General features: G+C 36.9%; 1 protein-coding gene across 1 annotated transcript in view; it reads left to right on the plus strand.

The window, feature by feature from the left end:
• The window catches only part of OTOGL (otogelin like), a 174246-nt gene that overhangs the window by 30496 nt on the left and 122639 nt on the right, over window positions 1–21111 (plus strand). The window contains exons 9-17 of the mRNA XM_059886820.1: window positions 1318–1445; window positions 1806–1912; window positions 9591–9697; window positions 10439–10564; window positions 11873–11981; window positions 13057–13103; window positions 13579–13724; window positions 14838–14961; window positions 18505–18682. Coding sequence (XP_059742803.1) covers window positions 1318–1445; window positions 1806–1912; window positions 9591–9697; window positions 10439–10564; window positions 11873–11981; window positions 13057–13103; window positions 13579–13724; window positions 14838–14961; window positions 18505–18682 — 1072 coding nt within the window. The remainder of the gene's footprint in view (window positions 1–1317; window positions 1446–1805; window positions 1913–9590; window positions 9698–10438; window positions 10565–11872; window positions 11982–13056; window positions 13104–13578; window positions 13725–14837; window positions 14962–18504; window positions 18683–21111) is intronic.

Consider the following 21111-nt stretch of genomic DNA (forward strand, 5'->3'; position numbering starts at 1 on the left):
TCCACATGAAGTCAGGGAGACAGCAGAGGGAAAGTTGGGGGGAAGAGTAATTTTGAAGGAGGAGATGCAAGAGCAAAAGCAGAAGCAGGGTGGGAATGAGCGTAAGTGAAGAATGGTGTAAAGCCGGAAAGCTTGGAGTTGGTTGACCAAGAATAGGAGTGGAAGATGTAAGAGAGTTGGGGTGGGATAGAGTGGATGAGGAGGTAGGGAGTTGGGGGAGTGCAGAGGCCAGATCAGAAAGTCTTTCAGGCCTCAGTAAAGTTTGGGATTTTATACTAACAGAGCAAAGCTTTCTTATGGATAAACTTCCACAATCTTTCCAACAATTGGTAGTAGTAAGTAGACATCTTCCTATCTGGAAGAAACTGAGAGTAGTGAACCATTTGACTTGCTATTTTTGATTCTTGTGGTGCAGTAACTTGTATTGCATGGTAGACCTGTGGCTGTGTATATCTCAGTGGTGGAGAAGCTAACACTCAGACACGAAGGCTAGCTGTTAGATGGAACTTCAAGATGTCATCTTGTTTGGATCTGCTAAGGAATCATGGTTTCAGATTCTGCCCTTGTCTGAATGTGGGGCAGAATTCACTTTCATGTCAGGCCCTGAACTTGTCCTTTGACAGGTAGATGGCCCAGAGTGCTCTCCAGCAACTGTCTGCTTATTGCTGCTGTACATTAGCTCCTGCATCTTGCTTCAGAATAATGCTGGGAAGGCATGTGGATTCTTAATCTGTCCTGAGCATCTTTAGAAACACTATTCATCATATTCACATGAAATGAATTCACTTCTTAGTCCCCTCTTCTCCAGCTGTCTTTTCCAGTTTTTCATTGTCTGTATGACCATCCTCTGACATCTCCACGAGGGTGCTAGGTACCCCCTAAATGAAGCTACAATTTTAGTAAGGTTCCGACTAATGTCAACTAGAATGAAAGGGCTGTTTGAAAATTTTTATACCAAACTTTTACTTATGTTTTTAGTTGTATGCATACTTTTCTCCTCTTTGCAGTATACACTGCAGGCTAATTAGTACTTTACTGGTATGCATGTGGTGCCACTCACTTTCAACCCTCCCCCATGTTCCTTCAATGAAGTTTTCTTTTTCTACTCCAATGGTATTATTGGTATTTGGTACTTAAACTTTGTTCAGTGTATCTTTATGGATATTATGCTAAAGTAATTCTATAGTCTAATATCATTGGTAATTATAAAGTTACTGAGTTTAGCTTTTTGACCAGAAATTTTATGTTGGTGAACTGTGTGTTTGTGGAAAGTGATCCTATTACACATATTTTTGTGTGTGTGTTTGTGTGAAATAGAGGACTATACAGAAGACATTGCTGTGTTTGCAAATACTTGGTCGGTGCAAACTCCAGATGACACCAAATGTGTACCCACACCCTCAGATTTTCCAAATCCTTGCTCCAGTGGAATGCCAGCATTTGAGGTAAATATGATGTGAAAAAACTTGGCATGTTGGATACAGCACACGTATAATTGTATTTGTATGTTTCACACTAAACATTTTTAGTGTAAACACAACATAATTAAACACTATTAAATTCCAGAAATGTAATGCAAGAAGAATAAATTTGTGTTTACTTCCAAAACAATGAATGCAATGAGCTTCATAAAAGTGGTGCTCATTATGAAAGTAGTTAGAAAATGTTGTTTAAATTTATAAGCCTACATACCTTCTCTTTCCTAATAAGAACAGAGAATCTTGCAAATAGATCAATGGAAAAAAAATGAGAGTACATGCGTATCATTTAGTATGTTCTAGTGACTACCATCTTTTTCTGCATAGGCAATCTTCTTCAAGTGTCAGATCCTGTTGCAATTTCCCTTTTTGAGCTGCCATGAATATATTGATCCATATTTGTATATTGCCAGCTGTGTTAATGATCTTTGCAAGTAAGTGAAATAATTAGCATTTATAATGAAATTCTTTTATCCAAAAAGAAGAGCAAAAACCATTCTATAACTTTACTATCTCAACAGTTGACAGAATGTAGTGGGAAATGTAAAACATAAGCTGTACTAGAGCTATTAGAAACTTACTGGGTAATAGTCATGTTGCATTTGAAAATATGTGATGATAGTGATGATGATGGTGATGAAAGTTGCCCAGTCGTATCTGACTCTTTGCAACCCCATGGACTGTATAGTCCATGGAATTCTCCAGGCTAGAATACTGGAGTGGGTAGCCTTTCCCTTCTCCAGGGGATCTTCCCAATCCAGGGATCGAACCCAGATCTCCTGCATTGCAGGCGAATTCTTTACCAGCTGAGCCACTAGGGAAGCCTGAAAATATGTGGGTTATTTTGAAATAGCTTTTGATATTGATTTCTAACATAATTCCACAGTGATAAGAGAACATACTTGTATGATTTCAATACCTTTAGGCCGTGAAACTTTTTGCAGCTTGTTTTATGTCCCTGGATATGTTCCATTGTCTCCTAATTTATAGTCTATGGGAACTTGAATAGAATTTGTATCCTACTGTTGTATGAAAATTGTATAAGTCTTAATTATTTTTCATTGGTTCATGATGCTTTCCAGGTCTACCATATCCTTCTACTTTTCTGTATATTCATTCTATTAATTTTTGAGTTTGATATTGAAACTCCAACTAAAAAAAGTCTAAATAATAATGAAAATATGAAAAAATGAGATATGAGTGAGATTGATGATAAAGTTACAGATTCTGCTAAGACCATTGCCTTATGTATTGCCTATGTGTATAACTGAAAGAAATGCTAAATATAAGCAGAAAATTAGGGAAAATAAACATATAATATTTTTCACACCAAGGTTACAGGCTCCTGCATTCACTCCTGGGGTAAGAACACCAGACAAAGGTGGTTGTCTAGGGAGTAAATTCAGTGAGACTCATCATAATATATTCATCAATGTAGATTACCATTATTGAAGTCTTTTTATTTTTTTCAAAAATTTAACAAGTAAAAGATACATGCACACCAATATTCATAGCAGCACTATTAACAATAGCCAAGATATGGAAACAATTTAAGTGTCCATGAACAGATAAATGGATAAAAAGGATGTGGCATAAGGGGACACATGTATATGTATGGCAGATTCATGCTGATGTATGGCAAAAACCAACACAATATTGTAAAGCAAATGTCCTTGGATTCAAACTAAATTAAGAAAAAAGGTGTGACATATCTATATATTCCATGGAATACTACTCAGTCACAAAAAGAATGAAATAATGCCATTTGCAGCAACATGGATGAACCTAGAGAATATCAGGCTAAGTCAGAAAGAGAAAGACAAATACCATATGCTATCACTTACATGTGAAACCTAAAATATTATGCAAATGAACGTGTTTATGAAATAGAAACAGACAATCACAGAAGACAAGCTTATGTTACCAAAGGCGAAAAGCTGTGGGGAGGGATAAATTAGGAGTCTGGGATTAGGAGATACAAGCTACAGTATATAAAATAGATAAAGAACAAAGTCCTGCTGAATAGAGCAGGGAACTGTATTCAATATCCTGTAATAAAACATAATGGAAAAGAAAATGAAAAAGAATGTGTATATATGTAGAACTGAATCACTTTGCTATACACCAGAAACTAACACAACATTGTAAATCAATTACACTTCAATTACAAAAAAATTACCAAATGTATGTGATTAGCTATCTTGAATGTTAGAGAGTATCTCAGGAAATGTTTAATATGCTTTTATTTTTTAAGTATTCCAAGAAGTATAAATGGTACATGGAAACATTGTTATGAAAGACCAGACTAATTTTTTGTTTGAATAAAACCTCTGAAATTAAATCCTGGTAGCTTGTTAGGAGGTTTAAGTTTACCAAAGGTGAAAACAAAGAGGAAAAGTTGAGGTAGTGTGAAATTATGTTACTTATAATCACTCTCAGAGAAGGCGATGGCACCCCACTCCAGTACTCTTGCCTGGAAAATCCCAGTGGACGGAGGGGCCTAGTAGGCTGCAGTCCATGGGGTCACTAGGAGTCAGACACAACTGAGCGGCTTCACTTTCACTTTTCACTTTCATGCATTGGAGAAGGAAATGGCAACCCATTCCAGTGTTCTTGCCCGGAGAATCCCAGGGACGGGGAGCCTGATGGGCTGCCGTCTATGGGGTCCCACAGAGTCGGATACGACTGAAGCGACTTAGCAGCAGTAGCAGCAGCAGCATAATCACTCTGCCTTTAACTAGATTAAGATAATTATAAAAATAATGAATGCAATTATATTTTCCAGATATTAAAATGAGATTGTTTGGGATGCTTGTTAATTTTGAGTTAAGTACAGTTATACCTTTATTTGTATGTATAGTCTAAATTTCAGAGATTTTTGAACTAATGCAGGAGCTTTGAAAGAATACTCCCTCTGCCCAAAATATTGAGTGCTGACCTTTCTTTATATTTAACAACATTCTGTTCTCTATTTGATTTTACTTTTCATCTAAGTGCTGTATTGTTATCTCTGTTCTATCGGTCTGTTTTGGAGGGATCTGTAGGTAGTCCATTGCCCTGATTTCTGGCAGATCCAGAAAAGTCATTCTCCATTTATTAGTTGGGATATTGTTAGGCTGCTTCAATTGGCAGAATATCAGGGGCTTCCATTAAATTGGATGCTTGTATTTCTCTCACATGAAGTCCAGGCTGGCAAGTGGTCTTGGGTTCATAGTGTGTGTCTGTTCCACGAGTTTTCCATTGACTCAGTGATACTATTGGCTATATCATCTCTCAGCGTCTAGGGTATTATTCTCAATTTCATTGTCAAAAACTGTCTCACCACTGCCATGTCCATCTTTTAGCCCTTAGGAAAGGAGAAAAGGAAATAAAGAACTGTCATAGCTTAGTCAGTAAAGAATCTGCCTGTGGTGCAGGAGACCTGGGTTCAATCCCTGGGTCAGGAAGATCACCTGGAGAAGGAAATGGAGAACCCATTCCAGTATTCCTGCCTGGAAAATCCCATGGACAGAGGAGCCTGGTGGGCTACGGTCCATGGGGTTGCAAAAGTTGGACAGGACTTAGCAACTAAACCACCACCACCAGCATTTTTAAGGACAAGATCTAGACGTTTCATGCACATTTTTACTTTTAACCCTTTGGCCAGAACTTAGAAACATGGCCACTCCTAGAATTAAGGACAGCTGGGAAATGTTGTCTTTGGCTTGGCAGCCATATGCCCAGCCAAAGCTTGCAGGTTCTAATATTAAAAAGAAGAGGGAACTGGGCACAAAATGTAGCCTATTGTACCTGCTTCATCTGAAATTTCATCATTAAGAAGTTAACGTTTTTGTCTCTTGAAATTTTGTTGTGTTTACACTTTGAATTTTGAAACCTAGTTGCTTTCTTTAGAGCAAATAAAAACAGCAGAATAGTGAAACTCCTTTACTGGTTGAAATCAACTGACATCTAAGATATGTACTTGAGCTGAAGAAGCCAGGCAAAGCAGCCATGTAAACCAAAGAAAAGACTATGCAAGTGAATAAGTGTGCATTGATAACGTGGGAGAGGGAAGGTACCAGAGCTGGCCTTTCACTGTCCTCAGTAGTCCATCCAGGACTACACCCGCCTACATTCTTTTTCCCCTAAAGAAGATTCTGTTCACTTCTTATATTAAAGGAGTGCCTCACAGGGATTCTATACCATGATTATATAATTATGAATCTGTTGAATACAAATTTCCTGCTTGGATTAGGATAGTATATTGAATTCAATTTAATACATATTTCCTGAGTGTCTATTCTGAGCTGAGCATTATGTCAAATCTTGGCGCAATAGAAACAATTTCTTATGTTGATTTTTAATTTATTTTATTTTACTTTAAAATTCTTTTTGTGTGTTGATGTATGGCAAAACCAATACAATATTGTAATTTAATTAGCCTCCAATTAAAATAAATAAATTTATATTAAAAAAATAAAATTCTATTTGTGAAGTATAATTGATTTACAATATTATATTAGTTTCAGCTATATAACATAGTGATTGCATATGTTTATGGATTATTTTTTATTTAGGGTTATTATAAAATATTGACTATATTCTCTACACTGTACATTACATGCTTGTATATTGTTTATTTTATACCTAGTAGTTTGCACCTCTTAACCCCTGTTTTCTCCTATTTTGTCCCACCCCACCCCCTCTCCCTACTAGTTTGATAAGCACTAGTTTTGTTCTGTTTTTCTTTTGTTATATGTATTCATTTTATTTTGTAAAAATTTGACCTATAAGTGAAAACACACAGTATTTGCTTTCTTACTAAGCATAATACCCTTCAGGCCCACCCATGTTTCTGCAAATGGCAAAATTGTGTTACCTGTTTTGGCTGTGTAATATTCCATTTATAATATTCCATATATAATATTGTCTTTATCCATTCACCTGCTGATGGACACTTAGGTTACTTCCATATCTTGGCTATTATAATAATGCTATGTGCTAAGTTGCTTCAGTCATGTCCGACTCTATGGGCTGAAGCCTGCCAGCTCCTTGACCATGGGATTCTCCAGGCACAAATACTGGAGTGGGTTGCCGTGCCCTCCTCCAGGGAGTCTTCCCAACCCAGGGATCAAACTCTTATCTATTATGTCTCCTGTATTGTCAGGCGAGTTCTTTACTACTAACTTCCCTGATAGCTCAGACTTTAAAAAACCTGCCTGCAATACAGGAGACCTGTGTTCAATCCCTGAGTTGGGAAGATCCCCTGGAGAAGGAAATGGCAACTCGCTCCAGTATTCTTGCCAGGAAAATCCCATGGACAGAGGAGCCTGGCAGGCTCTAGTCCCTGAGGTCACAAAGTCAGACACGACTGAGCAACTAACACTTTCACTTTTAGTGCCTCCTGGGAAGTATGGCAAAACAAATTTGGAGTGTTTCCAGAATACAAAAAGTGGGGCTGGAGCATGGTGAATGGGAGAGAGAGAGAGGAGATGAAGTTAGAGAAGTAGGCACGGTCTAGATTACCTAGAGTCTTAGGGCTCATAGTAAGGAGTATGAATTGTTGCTTGATCTTATTTCATATAACCTGACTATTCTCAGGAGATCTGAATTTGCCTTTTGCCTAGTTTCTTAACTTCTGCTTATTCCAGGTAGATGTACTGTGTTTTAGCCTGGATTATGTTAGAATGTCAGTTAATTTGTTTAGAATGTAATAAATCAAGGGGGGAGAAGTAGTACAAAATGAAAATGCAAGGCCCCTTGTTAAAAAAAATTGCTAAGCATTCAAGATAGTGACAGCAGAGCATTAAACGAGTACAGGATCCAACTAAGTGGCAGCCTTTTTAAGAGCAGAGCCTGTGTGACTGATTGCACAGGTCACATTCCCATGAAGCTGGTTCTGATCTTGATAAATTTTACTTGAAAAAAATGAATGCCTTCTACTGACGAAAAATTAATGCTGCTGTGAACATTGATAAGCATGTATCTTTTTGAATTAGTGCTTTTGCTTTCTTCAGATATATACCCAAGAGTGGAACTGCTTGATCATCGGGTAATTCTATTTTTAGTTTTTTGAGGAATTTTCATTCTCTTTCCCGTAGTGGCTACACCGTTTTACATTCCCACCAGCAGTTCACTTGAGTTCCTTTTCCTCCACCTCTTCACCAACAATTTGTTATTTGTTGTTGTTGTTGTTTTGACAACAGCCGTACTGACAGGTGTGAAGTGATGTCTCATTGTATTCCCTGATGATTAGTGATGGTGAGCATCCTTGCAGGTGTCTGTTGGCCATGGAAACAGAAACACTTAGAAATAGTCCCTGTCGTAGGAACTCAGATTCTCATGGGGCAGAAAAACAGGTTCTCAGCAATTGTACATGCTTTAAACGCAAAGTACGGTGAGTGTGGAGGAGAGAACTACTAACCTCCTCAGGGAGTGCCTAGAGAAAATGATAGCTGGGTTGGAATTTGAAGGATGATACAATACCAGTCCTTGAACTCAGGTCCTCCTCATTCTGCTTCTAATAACGCTGAACTTAGCAGCAAGGAAATGCTTCTAATCTTTCCGCACACAAGTCAATTGATTAAAAACAACCGTTACTTAATGAGTATTTTCCTTATTAACGTTAACATCCAAAATGGAAAAATAAGCTAATTTTCCCCTCAGTAAATAATTTGTTGCCCAACTGTTGTTTTTATGCAATGCCATGTGTAATGTGCTTAGTACAGTTCCTAGTGTAACACAGAAACAACAAACGGTTTGGATAATAGTTGCGTTAGGTTGGAAAACCAATATTCAGTTACTTTTTTAGCCTTCAAAGCCTCCATTAATTGTAGGAAGAAATGCATATGTTTAAAGTAAATCATAAATTTAACGTCTTTCTAAGAATTCAATGATTTTAACTTACCCTGTTTTTCAGAGACTTGTTTGGAGATTTAGAATATTTTCTGTGCTTCTGAAGTCTACAGTCCTTTTTTTTATTCTAAAGCTTAGTTAATTGGACTAGATAATCTGCATGACTCCAGTTACAGTAACACAGGATAAGGGCAATTTGAGATCAGTGGTTTTTACAATAGAAATACTGAAAATGCTAAGATCCACAAAATACAACATTCTTAAGGGTGTAAAGGTATTTAGCTATTTAGACTTTCAGTTGGGTTGTAAAACAAGCCCACTATCTTATAAACACTGTTGATTTTATAGATGCCTTGTTAATCTGCTTTGGGAATTGGCTGACCTCTTATATTTGTTTGGGGGAGTTTCTAAGGTGATTATAAAAAAATACTTAGAGATTATTCACTCTTGGCAGCATTAGCAAAGTAACTGGCTTTAGTAATTTAAACCTGAAAGAATTAAAAATCTTTTAAATCTCAAATGAAATGCTGTTTATTTAATCCTTCACAAGTGCTTATTATTAGTATTGATTTTATTCCAGCATGTAAACTATCAAGAGCATGGTGAATAGAAATCATTTTTCTATTTAGAAATCTATCTTAGAAATCATTTTCATATTTTATGTTTTTATTGTGATAGAATTATTAAATAGGATTAATTAAAATAATATTGATAAGATTTATTAAGTTTTGAAAGGTCTGGGATGCTTTGTGTGGGAGCAAAAAAATACAAAGATTCTAGAACAAATGTCATAATTAAAATAGAAATCTTTTTCAGTATGGTACTCCGTTGAATCCAAAGAAAAAATGGCCAAATTATTGAAAGACTTAAATGAAACAATTTACTTAGTCTTTTAAATCTGGGATCCCATGTTTATATGTTTTCTACATTATTGGGGCTTCCCTGGTGGCTCAGACAGTAAAGTGTCTGCCTACAATGCGGAAGACCTGGGTTGGATCCCTGGGTCAGGAATTTCCCCTGGAGAAGGAAATGGCAACCCACTCCAGTACTCTAACCTGGAAAATCCCATAGATGGAGGAGCCTGGTGGGCTACAGTCCATGGGGTCACTAGAGTCAGACACGACTGAGCGACTTCACTTCACTTCACTTCTAATATTAGTTGATCAACTAATATTAGAATATTCACCACATAGTCAGCTTTTCTCCAGAACAAGAGCTCAAGGGCACAGTTCCTGTCAATATTTCCTGTATGATTTTTGATATCTTTTCACTTTCCAGAACTCATGATGATGAAACCTATTGTCGAGCGGCCACCGAGTATGCTAGAGCCTGTTCCCATGCAGGCTACCCTATTCAAGATTGGAGAGATGACTTTCCAGCATGCAGTATGTTTCCTTATTTTCCAGCCATGCCTGTGTACTTCTGTTAATTTTAGGCTTATCCTAGTACTTAAAACTTACCCTACTTGTCAAAACTAGTGAACTGCAAAGACTTGTTATTGATGCAATAATATTGGTAAACTTTTGAATACTTTTAAAACACTCTAATCTTTGTCTTTATCTGGCTTACTTCACTTATTATGATAATCTCTCACATATGTTGCTGCAAATAGCATTATTTCATTCTTTTTATGACTGAGTAATATTCTAAGATAAATACCATACAATAATGTATACATGTGGAATCTAAAAGATAAAAAGAAACACATGAACTTATTTCTGAAATAGAAAGAGACTCACAGACACAGAAAACAAACCAAGGGGAAAAGAGAGGTGGGGGGAAGAATAAATTAGGAGGCTGAGATTAAACTATACACACTACTATGTATAAAATATATAACCAATAGGGACCTACAGTATAGTACAGGGAACCATACTCAGTATTATGTGATAATGTATATGGGAAAATAATCTGAAGAAGAATTTATATATATATATAGTGTGTATAATATATATTATATATGTATAACTGAATCACTGTGTTGTATACCCAAAACCTACACAATATTGTAAATCAACTATACTTCAATAAAAAAAATTTTAAAAAACAAACAAAAAAACACTGTAATCTTTCTCAAAGAGAGTTGAGTAGCGTTGACTTACTGCTCACCTCTTTGCCCGTTTTAGTCGATAAGTGTGATGACAGCTTTGTCCATCGGGATTGCATCAGTTGTTGCCCACCAACCTGCACGTTTGAGAAACAGTGTCTTGGGAGCAATCTCCATTGTCTTGATGGATGTTATTGCCCAGATGGTAAGTGCTTCGTGAAAGAAACTGTGTCTGCACTCATTGTGACTAGTACCCTGTGGTCCAAGACTCATGGCTTTGTGTCCTCTCTTGGGATGTTAGGGCTATTGCAAATTTTCTCTCCTTTTAGGATTTGATCCTTAAAGTGACTATAAGGAATGGATGCTTTTCTTTAATAAAAGGCTTTGATCCCTGGATCAGGAAGATTCCCTGGAGAAGGAAATGGCAACCCACTCCAGTATTCTTGCCTGGGAAATCCCATGGACAGAGGAACCTGGTGGGCTGCAGTCCATGGGGGTCACAAAAGAGTTGGACGTGACAGCAACAATAATTTATATATTTTCATTTTTTAAAGACAAAATCAAATTCAGAAAAAAAGTCTTCATATCTTGGTAGTACAAGATTTTAGTCCTGATGTAGTTTTAATATTTGTAATTAGAAGTGACATAGCAAATGATAGAGATGGGATTTAAATCTGCAATACAAATTAATAGATATTTATAAGAACATTGAGGATTTATCCAAACTCCTTTATTTTTGCAGATTAAAAAATAGAATCCCAGAGAAGTTAAGTGATTTCCCCACTGTCATGCACTTAATATGAGTGAGGACTACTTAAAATCAGATCTATTGACTTCGGGCCGTTGTTCTGTCAATGCTACTCAAAGCCCATTGGACCAGTGCCAGGCCTGAACTGTTTGCTCCCAGTCAGCGATGTGATAAGGACTTTGCACCAGAACATAAATCCATGTACCAGAATATAATTCCTTTGACTAGAAAGTCTTACTCTGAAATATGATCAGCTGCATCAAAGAATGTGCTTGGTAACATTGGTTCAACCACCTTTACTCGTTAGAAAGAAGTAACAAATGCAGTTCTACTGTACTAGCTCTTTGAGAAGCGTTTCCTGGCTCTTTATTATCTGTGTGATGACAGTGTATCTCTCATTTTCACATAAACAGAAATTAAACAGAATAAATTCAATACTTTCTCCCTCCTCTCCTCCCCTCTCCTCTCAAAAGCAAAGAGACATTAGTTGCCCTATTTCTGTGTTGTGAATCTTAACATTTTGATAGCAGGTAACGGGATAATAAAGTTGAAAACCTCTGAAATAGACCCTTATAAGGTAGCTACTGATTGAGTCAGAGCAACTGAGCTACTGATTGAGACAGAGCCAGGCTCCTTAAAAGTAATTTGTATTTCTAGCACCTAGTGAAAGCAAGTGTTCGATAAAAGTTGGCTGAATTATTATATTCCAAGAATATCATTCTTCTTATTTCTTTTGTGCATTTGATGTATATTTTTCTTAAATAGGCCTCATAATGGAAAATGGGACTTGCATCTCCTTGGAAAACTGCCCATGCAATTTTCATGGATTAGCTTATTCAGTTGGCTCAAAAATTGAACAAGAATGTACTGAATGGTATGTGATCAATTACAGCTAATTATTTCTGGGTACCTGACTAGGTGACAATTTTACCTTGACATATGTTTAAGGAGATATACTTTTTACTGATTTTTCTTCCAAAAATTCTCAGACTCAGTTTCATTGTATTTAAAGCCTTTGGGAGGTAGGAGGGACCATCTATATTTTCTTTTATGATGTAACTCTTCTCACTTCTGTTGGTAATTCTATAAATTTTTATATCCATGTGATACACTGTTGAATAATCACTAATTTGCACATGCTTTTACTCATAGGATTTGACGGTTCTCTTGTCCTTCTGTATTGAGTACTTTAAAAAGTGACTCTTCATATCACCAATCTTGGGCCATGATTAGAGACTTTTCAACATTCTTAAATTAGCTAACTAGTTAGCTACTATAGCCAAAGATTAAATTCCTCCAGGGCAGTCTAAAAAGAAATAGAGGTATAAATGTCATTAGGCAATTTTCCCTTTGCTGTCTGTGTATATAACGGAAATACAATTGAAAACTAACCCTGTTCTTAGATACTGATTTGAATTCCTGCCTTTCAGAGATTATTCTTTCCTCCAAAATTCATTATCTGTTTGGTGGTAGAAGGCAGAATTTATCTTACAAAGGGGACATCTTTTCTCTCTCTTTTAATGTCTGATGATCTGCAAAGCCAACTTTAAAAGGTTTTAGTAGATGACGTGACTTATTAATCTTAACTCGTTGTATGTGTTTCTCTAATGATACGGGTAAATGCTTTACTGTGTGTGGCCTTTTTTTTTGGTTTAAGCAATGAGGGAAGGACAGAAACAGAAGTTCTCCGTACTTTTGTTCTTGACTAATCTGTACTACCGTTGTATCATCTTCATTGATTTTTAAATATGGCATGCCATAAATAATAATTTAGGTACTGGCCAGTCCAAGTTTATCAGTTAATTGAACTTTTGGAGAGATATTTTTCAGGTCAGATTATTCTGAACCTAAGAAACATGATACATTCGATACGTTAACCAATACATTATTGCAAACATTCACACAATTTCTCTGTGCAGTTAGATTAATATTTTTATCATTTTATTTAGTGTGTGTGTTGGTGGAGTTTGGAACTGCACTGAGCATGACTGCCCAGGTAATCTTTTAAAATGTTTTTAGAGAAAATGTCTTGATTTTCTTGAAACTGAGGAGGAAGCTTGCACTGATGTTTTATAAGGTCTTCTTATGTGTAACAAGAGATGTAATGATCTTTAAATCCAGATATTCAGAGGATAAGTGGAAAATTGAATAAATGATAGCTCTGAGCAGACAACTTTGGTAAAAATGTATGAAAATTGCACAAATATTATAAACTCTAAAAAAAAGTGGAATAGCCATCATTAAATACATTTAAAATTTAATCAAATAGTATAATTTAGCGAGTTTGTCAAACTAGTAAATTTTAAGCACTTTAACTATTCTTTCTGATACCTGAATAGTTACAGTTGGCCTACTGCTTTTTTTTGACCTACTGCTTTTTAAGAATAAACATAACTTCTTCCTCCTTCTCCTTTCCTCCTTTTTCCTTCCTCTTCTCTTCCTCCCCCAACCCCTGCTTCTCCTTCTTCTAGTTCAGTGCTCCATTGTAGGTGATTCCCATTTTATGACTTTTGATGGTCGACATTATTCTTTCATTGGAATGTGCCAATACATCCTTGTCAAAGGAACTGGAAAAGATAAATTCACAATTACTTTACAGAAAGCTCACTGTGAACAGGTAAGAGCATTTCAAAATGACCAGAGGAGTGTTCATTTTTTTTTTTTTTTTTGGCTCAAACTTCTTATCTAGGTTAAAAATAGTAACATGAATGGGTATAGTTGTTTTCTTCAAAAATCAGACACCATTGATTGTTAAGATGCATCATTATTCTGTATACCACAATGAAAAAAACATGTTGATGATTGATCTATGTTTGCTATTAACTATATCATGTATCCTGATTTCAAAGATATCAAAATATTAAAAAGTCTTATATACTATATATTTATTGAATTTTCTTTCTTAAAAATAGTGTTTATATGTATAGATTTTTGAAACATTTCATATATGACTGCACAATAAGCAATGTTTTTTGTTGCCTCAAAACTGCTGTCTTAAAGATGATTTTTGACAGAATTTAACAAGTTTCACATCATTCTAAATAGATATGATGGCTCTTTTTTTTAGCATATGGGAATATTTATTTTAGACCTTTTCTTGAAATAAACACATCTATAATTTGTAAACAAAGAAACACAGGTCTTTCATTTCTCTTTCTAAATCAAGTAGTCAAAATTTTGCCAAAATCTTTTATTCTACTTTTATTCCAACATAAAATGGTTGTTTTCAACAAAATTCCAATCTAGTTTATGAGCTTTTTTTAGTTTGATTTTTTTTTTCCTGTGCAGTATGTCAGAGTCTTAATTAGCTTTCTACATGGAATTGTAATTCTCTTGGTTCTTTTCTGTACTGAATTTTTTACATCTAAATACCACAGACGAATTTGGAAAGGTACTTTATATTCTATGGAAAAGTAATTATTGGCACTTTATTGAAAACATTTCTATTTAATAATCTGTGAAAGGCATATATATACACAAGGTATATTTAATGTAAAAATATAGTTTATTAGTAATGGGGCTGCATGAGATTCACAATAAAATGTGTGACTACTTTATAATATTGCTTATCCTCTAGTCTTCCGTATACCAGAAATTTTTATCTGTGTGCGCTCTCTCCTTTCTTCTCTCCTTCACCTTCTCCCATTTCTCTCTTCCATTGTCCTTGTCCCTGACTAGGTCTCTCTTTTTCTCTCTCATTGCTTTAACTGATAATTTGATTTTTATGCAGAACCTTGGCTTGGTCTGCCTTCAGTCTGTAACTCTGATTCTGGAGGATGATTTTAACAAACAAGTGACCCTCAGTAGGGGAGGGCAGATCCTCACGAGTCCCAACCAAGGCTTCAGTCTGAATGGTAAGAAGCAATGCCAGTGGTATACTTTTCTTACACTAACACTAACAACAACACAACCTCAATGGAGTCTTCTCCATTAACTGACGAACCTAACATTTATGGAGTGCCTATGTGTTTCCAGGTCCTCAGCCAAACTTAGTGGAGACCACCACATTTATGGGGCTTAGTGTTTATCTCAAGTGGCATTAGTGTTTATCTCTAGTGTCATATGGGACAGTGCAGACACAGAGTATTTCCATTGTTGCATAAAGTTCTATTGGGTAATGCTGTGCCTGGATATTTTCAGTTTGGATTTGATGCTGAAACAGTGGTAGCCATCTGAAAAACACTGAAAGAGGCTAGGGAGCTTAAGTGAAAATGGAGATAACTTGAGGTTTTGAAGATTGGCTTCCCTGATAGCTCAGTTGGTAAAGAATCCTCCTGCAATGCAGGAGATCCTGGTTCAATTCCTGGGCTGGGAAGATCTGCTGGAGATGGGATAGGCTACCTATTCCAGTATTCTTGGGCTTCCCCAGTGGCTCAGCTGGTAGAGAATCTGCCTGCAATGCAGGAGACCTGGGTTCGATCCCTGGGTTGGGAAGATCTCCTGGAGAAGGGAAAGGCTACCCACTCCAGTATTCTGGCCGGGAGATTTCCATGGACTGTATAGTCCATGGGGTCACAAAGAGTCGGACATGACTGAAGAACTTTCACTTCACTTCAAGTGGCCTAGAGTTTGGAAGAGGAAACATGCAAGTAAATGACCACTTAAAGATATGATAAACTCAAAGATATGCACAGAGACTTCGGGAGTCTAAATGATTAGGTATGTCTCACCCAGCACTGGGTGTGCTGGTGTGGTCAGGAAGCTCTTCTTAAAGAAAGGATATCCAGTTGAGCTTTTACAGCTGAGGAATTGCCAGGATGAAGGAGATGGGGAAAGTGTTCTAGGCATAGCAAAGAGGAGAACTATGGAGTATGTATACTAGCTTGGCATTGCTACAGCATGAAGAAGCTAAGTATAGAATGTCCAGAGATCAGAACAGGGAAAGAGATGGGCATGAGAATGAGGATGGCCTTACTTTTTTGAGTGAAGTATAGCTGACTTAAAGTTTCAGGTGTACAACAGTGATTCAAAATTTTAATAGATCAAAGCCATTACAAACAATGGCTGTATTTCCTTTTGCTGTACAATAGACATCCTTCTTGCTTATCTAATTTATACATAGTCATTTGTATCTCTTAATCTCATGGGGAAGGCCTTATATATAGGGCATTCATACTTTGTAATTTCCTGGGAGGCTGTGTTCATGCCCATGTTTTAGTGTGGTTACTTATAACAGTCACTTTTGCTTTCAGAAGTGCTTGATTTGTATTATAAATTATACGCTCACTCAGTGTCATCCAAGGGTATTGATTGAACTTGATATGAAATTGATATGCAATTGTTATTATTTGACTTTATTCATGTACAAAGATGACAACCTCTTATGCTTCAACCAAATAAGCAAGTGAGTTTTAATGAGGAGACTGACAGTTCTTTTCTTCTTGGTAGACTACTATAACAACACTATGGACATGGATTTGAGAAATGTTAGAAAGGAGACATGGAGAGTAGTCAGGACATTATTAGAGTAGAGCATCGGAGAAGGCAATGGCACCCCACTCCAGTACTCTTGCCTGGAAAATCCCATGGATGGAGGAGCCTGGTAGGCTGAAGTCCATGGGGTTGCTAAGAGTCAGATATGACTGAGCGAATTCACTTTCACTTTTCACTTTCATACATTGGAGAAGGAAATGGCAACCTACTCCAGTGTTCTTACCTGGAGAATCCCAGGGACGGGGGAGCCTGCTGGGCTGCCGTCTATGGGATCGCACAGAGTTGGACACTACTGAAGCGACTTAGCAGCAGCAGTAGCAGCAGCAGGGTAGAGCATATAAGGATTTGAGGAGAAACTGATACAAGGCAGTGACAGTAGAGAGGGAAAGAAGAAAACAGATTGAACTTTTAGTTAGGAAAAAAAGTATTATCTGCTTGGCGATGGAAGGGCAATTAGAAAAAGGATCTGTTCAAAGAATAATCCTCAGATTTCTGGGGTTGATGACAGACTGATGACAGAAATTGTGATAGGGACTGCAGGAAGAACTTTTATGGTGGCAAAAGTCAGGTTCAGTCTTTTTTTTTAAAACTGTTCATTGGAAGGACTGATGTTGAAGCTGAAACTCCAGTACTTTGGCCACCTGATGCGAAGAGGTGACTCATTGGAAAAGACCCTGATGCTGGGAAAGATTGAGGGCAGGAGGAGAAGGGGACGACAGAAGATGAGATGGTTGGATGGCATCACCCACTCAATGGACATGGGTTTGGGTGAACTCCAGGAGTTGGTGATGGACAGAGAGGCCTGGTGTGCTGCGGTTCATGGGGTCACAAAGAGTCGGTCAAGACTGAGCGACTGAACTGAACTGAATTTATTTTAATTGGAAGATAATTACTCCACAATATCGTGATGGTTTTTGCCATATATCAACATGAATCTTGAACACAAGTTTCTCTTCTGTAAAGATATCTCATAAAATGATGCTTCTGTCGTGCTGTGCTCTCTTTTTCACTGAATGTCTAGAGGGAATGGGGAATTTTTGAAAAAGTGCCACTTCCTTATTGAATCATGACCAATTTGGGGGCCATAACACACACACACACACACACACACACACACACACACAAGTAAAGGAACATAGATCTGATTTTAAATGTCTGACTATTGAGTTGTGGTACGTATATACAATGGACTATTACTCAGCCATTAAAATGAATACATTTGAATCAGTTCTAATGAGGTGGATGAAACTAGAGCCTATTATACAGAGTGAAGTAAGTCAGAAAGGAAAACACCAATACAGTATACTAACACATATATATGGAATTTAGAAAGATGGTAACAATGACCCTGTATGTGAGACAGCAAAAGAGACACAGATGTATAGGACAGTCTGTTGGACTCTGTAGGAGAGGGAGAGGGTAGGATGATCTGAGAGAATAGCATTGATACATGTATATTACCATATGTGAAATAGATCACCAGTCCAGGTTCAATGCATGAGACAGGGTGCTCAGGGCTGGTACACTGGGATGACCCAGAGGGATGGGATGGGGAGGGAGGTGGGCGAGGGGTTCAGGATGGGGGACACATGTACACCCATGGCTGATTTATGTCAATGTATGGCAAAAACCACTACAATGTTGTAAAGTAATTAGCCTCCAATTAAAATACATAAATTAAAAAAAAAAAAGTCTGACTGTCTACCCTCACCCCTTATGAGATGCTTGCCAACTGAAATTACACATAAACCTGACATTCTGTTAAAATTATCTGCCCCTCCAGAAAGAAGGACAGAAGGGAAATGGAAGAAAAGAAAGCAGGCACAGGGTGGCAAAAATTGGCTCTGGGGCACAGAGAGCTGGGAAGAAGTCTTTTGGAAGCAGATCCCTGATGTTGCACATTAGCATTTCAGAGCATTGCCTGTGAATCTCAGAGCTGATTTACGTATGTTCTTTTCCTGCAGGAATTGTTGAAATTCAGACTCTGTCATCCTTATTTATTCTTCTAAAAACCACATTTGGTTTAAAGATTCTGTTCGCTGTAGATGGGGAAAGAATTTATATTCAGCTAACTAGTGCGTGGAAAAGAAGAACATTAGGTCTCTGTGGCACATTTAACGGGAACATAAGGGATGATTTTCTGTAAGTATGATCTCTGAACATGATGTGATGACTAGTAACTTAGAGGATATAAATTCTTACATTAAAAATGTTTACTTAACTAATAACAGCTTAGTCATCGCTGTTCCAAGAGCTTGACATGGATTATCATATTTAAATATTGTAGGAATCCCCTGATTAGTCACTCTGTTTTATAGATAAAGAAGCTAACTGAAACGCCAAAGTGACAAATAAATAGCTCAAAATCACTTAGCTCAAATCAGTGGAGCTGACTCTGAATTTAGTTACCAAGACTCAGAGCCTGAGGGCTACCCATGGAATAACTTCCCACTCTTCTCTGTCACCTGTCAAGCTTAACAGTATTTTATTTTTCAAAAACTGCTGCCTTAAAAAAAAGCCTTAGTATCATTTGGAATGAATGACAGTAAATTATACTTTAATAATATTGATATCACTTGGTATGAGTGATATCTCTAAAGCAACATTGTGGCATCTCAGTTAATTAGATTTTGTCATAGTTGGTGTTTTATTAGGGGAAAAAAAGCAATAAAATACATTTATATCCCTTGTATTGACAAAGCACTTTCACCTACATGTAGAAAAGCCCAGAGTATAGCTTAATATAAATGCTTGGCACACCTGTTATTGTGCTAAGCACTGTGGGAAAATTAGGGTAGTAACATGTGGTCCCCATTCTCAAGGAGCTGATGTTGCAGACTGGAGGGGACAGCTGTCTTTAAGAAGTAATTCATTCAGAACTTCCCTGGTGGTCCAGTGGTTAAGACTTCGCCTTCCAGTGCAGGGGGTGTGGGTTTGATCCTAAAACTGGGAGCTAATATGCCACATCCTCATAGCCAAAAAAACCAAAACATAAACCAGAAGCAATATCGTAACAAATTCAACAAAGACTTTAAAAAGGTCCAGGTAAAAAAAATCTTTAAAAAAGAAACAATTTGTTCTAGGTAAGGTATTAAACATGCATGCATGCATGCACACACACACATACAAACACATAAATCCTGAGGTAATTTCAAAAAGTTGTGTTGACCTGTGTGGCCGTGGCTAGTAGCACAGCAGAATTTTAAGTAGGCAAGTGTGGATTGGGTAGGCAGGGAATATTTCCTGAAGGAGCCATTTTCCAAATGCCATTTTTAAAAAAGCACTTCTGTGTATTTTTCCTGCTTTGGGTTCTTTTCCCTTCCTAATCTTCCTCCTTAACTCCTATTTATTTTTCAAACCAACACAGTCATTATTTGCTTCAAAAAGTGAGTTTATATCCCATCAAAGTTAATTTTGACTTTATTATCTATGAACATCAGTCATTGATTTGTCTGATTTCCACTTAAAACTGCAAGAGCTTTGAGAATAAAGACGACATCCTCAATAAATCCTTTTATTCTTAACTAGCATAGAACCTTATATGCCCTAGACAGTTGAGCTGAATAGAGATAGGACCTTTGATATAGTACCAAGAAGAAAAATTGCATCAGCAAAGAGAAAGGGCTTTAAAATTTTTTTAATTTCAAAAGAGAGCTTCTTTTATCTTTTCTCATGTGTAATTTATTTGCTTTTAGGTCATTTAGGTTTTTGTTTCATTTATAGGTAGGTCAGAATATTGATATCTTTATCACATTTGTGAAACAGAAATATATTAAGTGACTTGGTTAAGATGTACAGAAGTGGCATTAAGCTTTCTTTCTCTTCCCGTTTGTCAGAATGGGTTAGTAGTCAATGTTTAACAGATGGTAGATATGTCTGCCTCTTTCTAAGGCACCATGTATAAACATTCAGGCCTGGTAACAGTGATGGATAATATTTCAGAGATAATTTTCAAACATTGTTTAGCTTTCCAGCATACGCAGTTAAAATTCCTTGCATCACAAAAGTTAATGTGAATCTTCAAACATAATGGAATGTGAAATATTAATTGCTTGAAAGTTTATTTTGTATGGCTTGTTTTAGTAAGTTAACCATGGTGAACTGAAAGGCTATTTTGTAAAACGAAATGCCGTAAATAAATAGGTCTACATTTTAGCTCCTATTTTTTGGTATTTATTATTTTAAGTGAATTAAGTGAAATAAAAGAGCCAAGCTCTGAGTCAGTTGCTCCTGGGAAGCCTGAGTACACCATCACCTTGACCAGTTATCTTATTGTGCTTTGTAGGGTGGAGAGGGATGGAGAGGCAAAGAAGGAGAAGACCTAGTTCAGGTTATGCGATTCCTGTGAGTTTGTGTTCTCGTTGGGAGCAAAATGAGATTTTGGATTGGGTGTTTGTTATAATTCTATATAGTTTAGAATAGTTTTATTTTGAGGGATAGGAAAAAGAAGGAAAGTGAAGTCGCTCAGTTGTGTCTGACTCTCCGACCCCTTGGACTGTAGCCTATGAGGCTCCTCCATCCATGGAATTTTCCAGGCAAGTGTACTGGAATGGGTTGCCATTCCTTCTCCA

This window comes from Bos taurus, chromosome 5 (genome assembly GCF_002263795.3).
Source record: "Bos taurus isolate L1 Dominette 01449 registration number 42190680 breed Hereford chromosome 5, ARS-UCD2.0, whole genome shotgun sequence".
NCBI classification, from domain to species: domain Eukaryota; kingdom Metazoa; phylum Chordata; class Mammalia; order Artiodactyla; family Bovidae; genus Bos; species Bos taurus.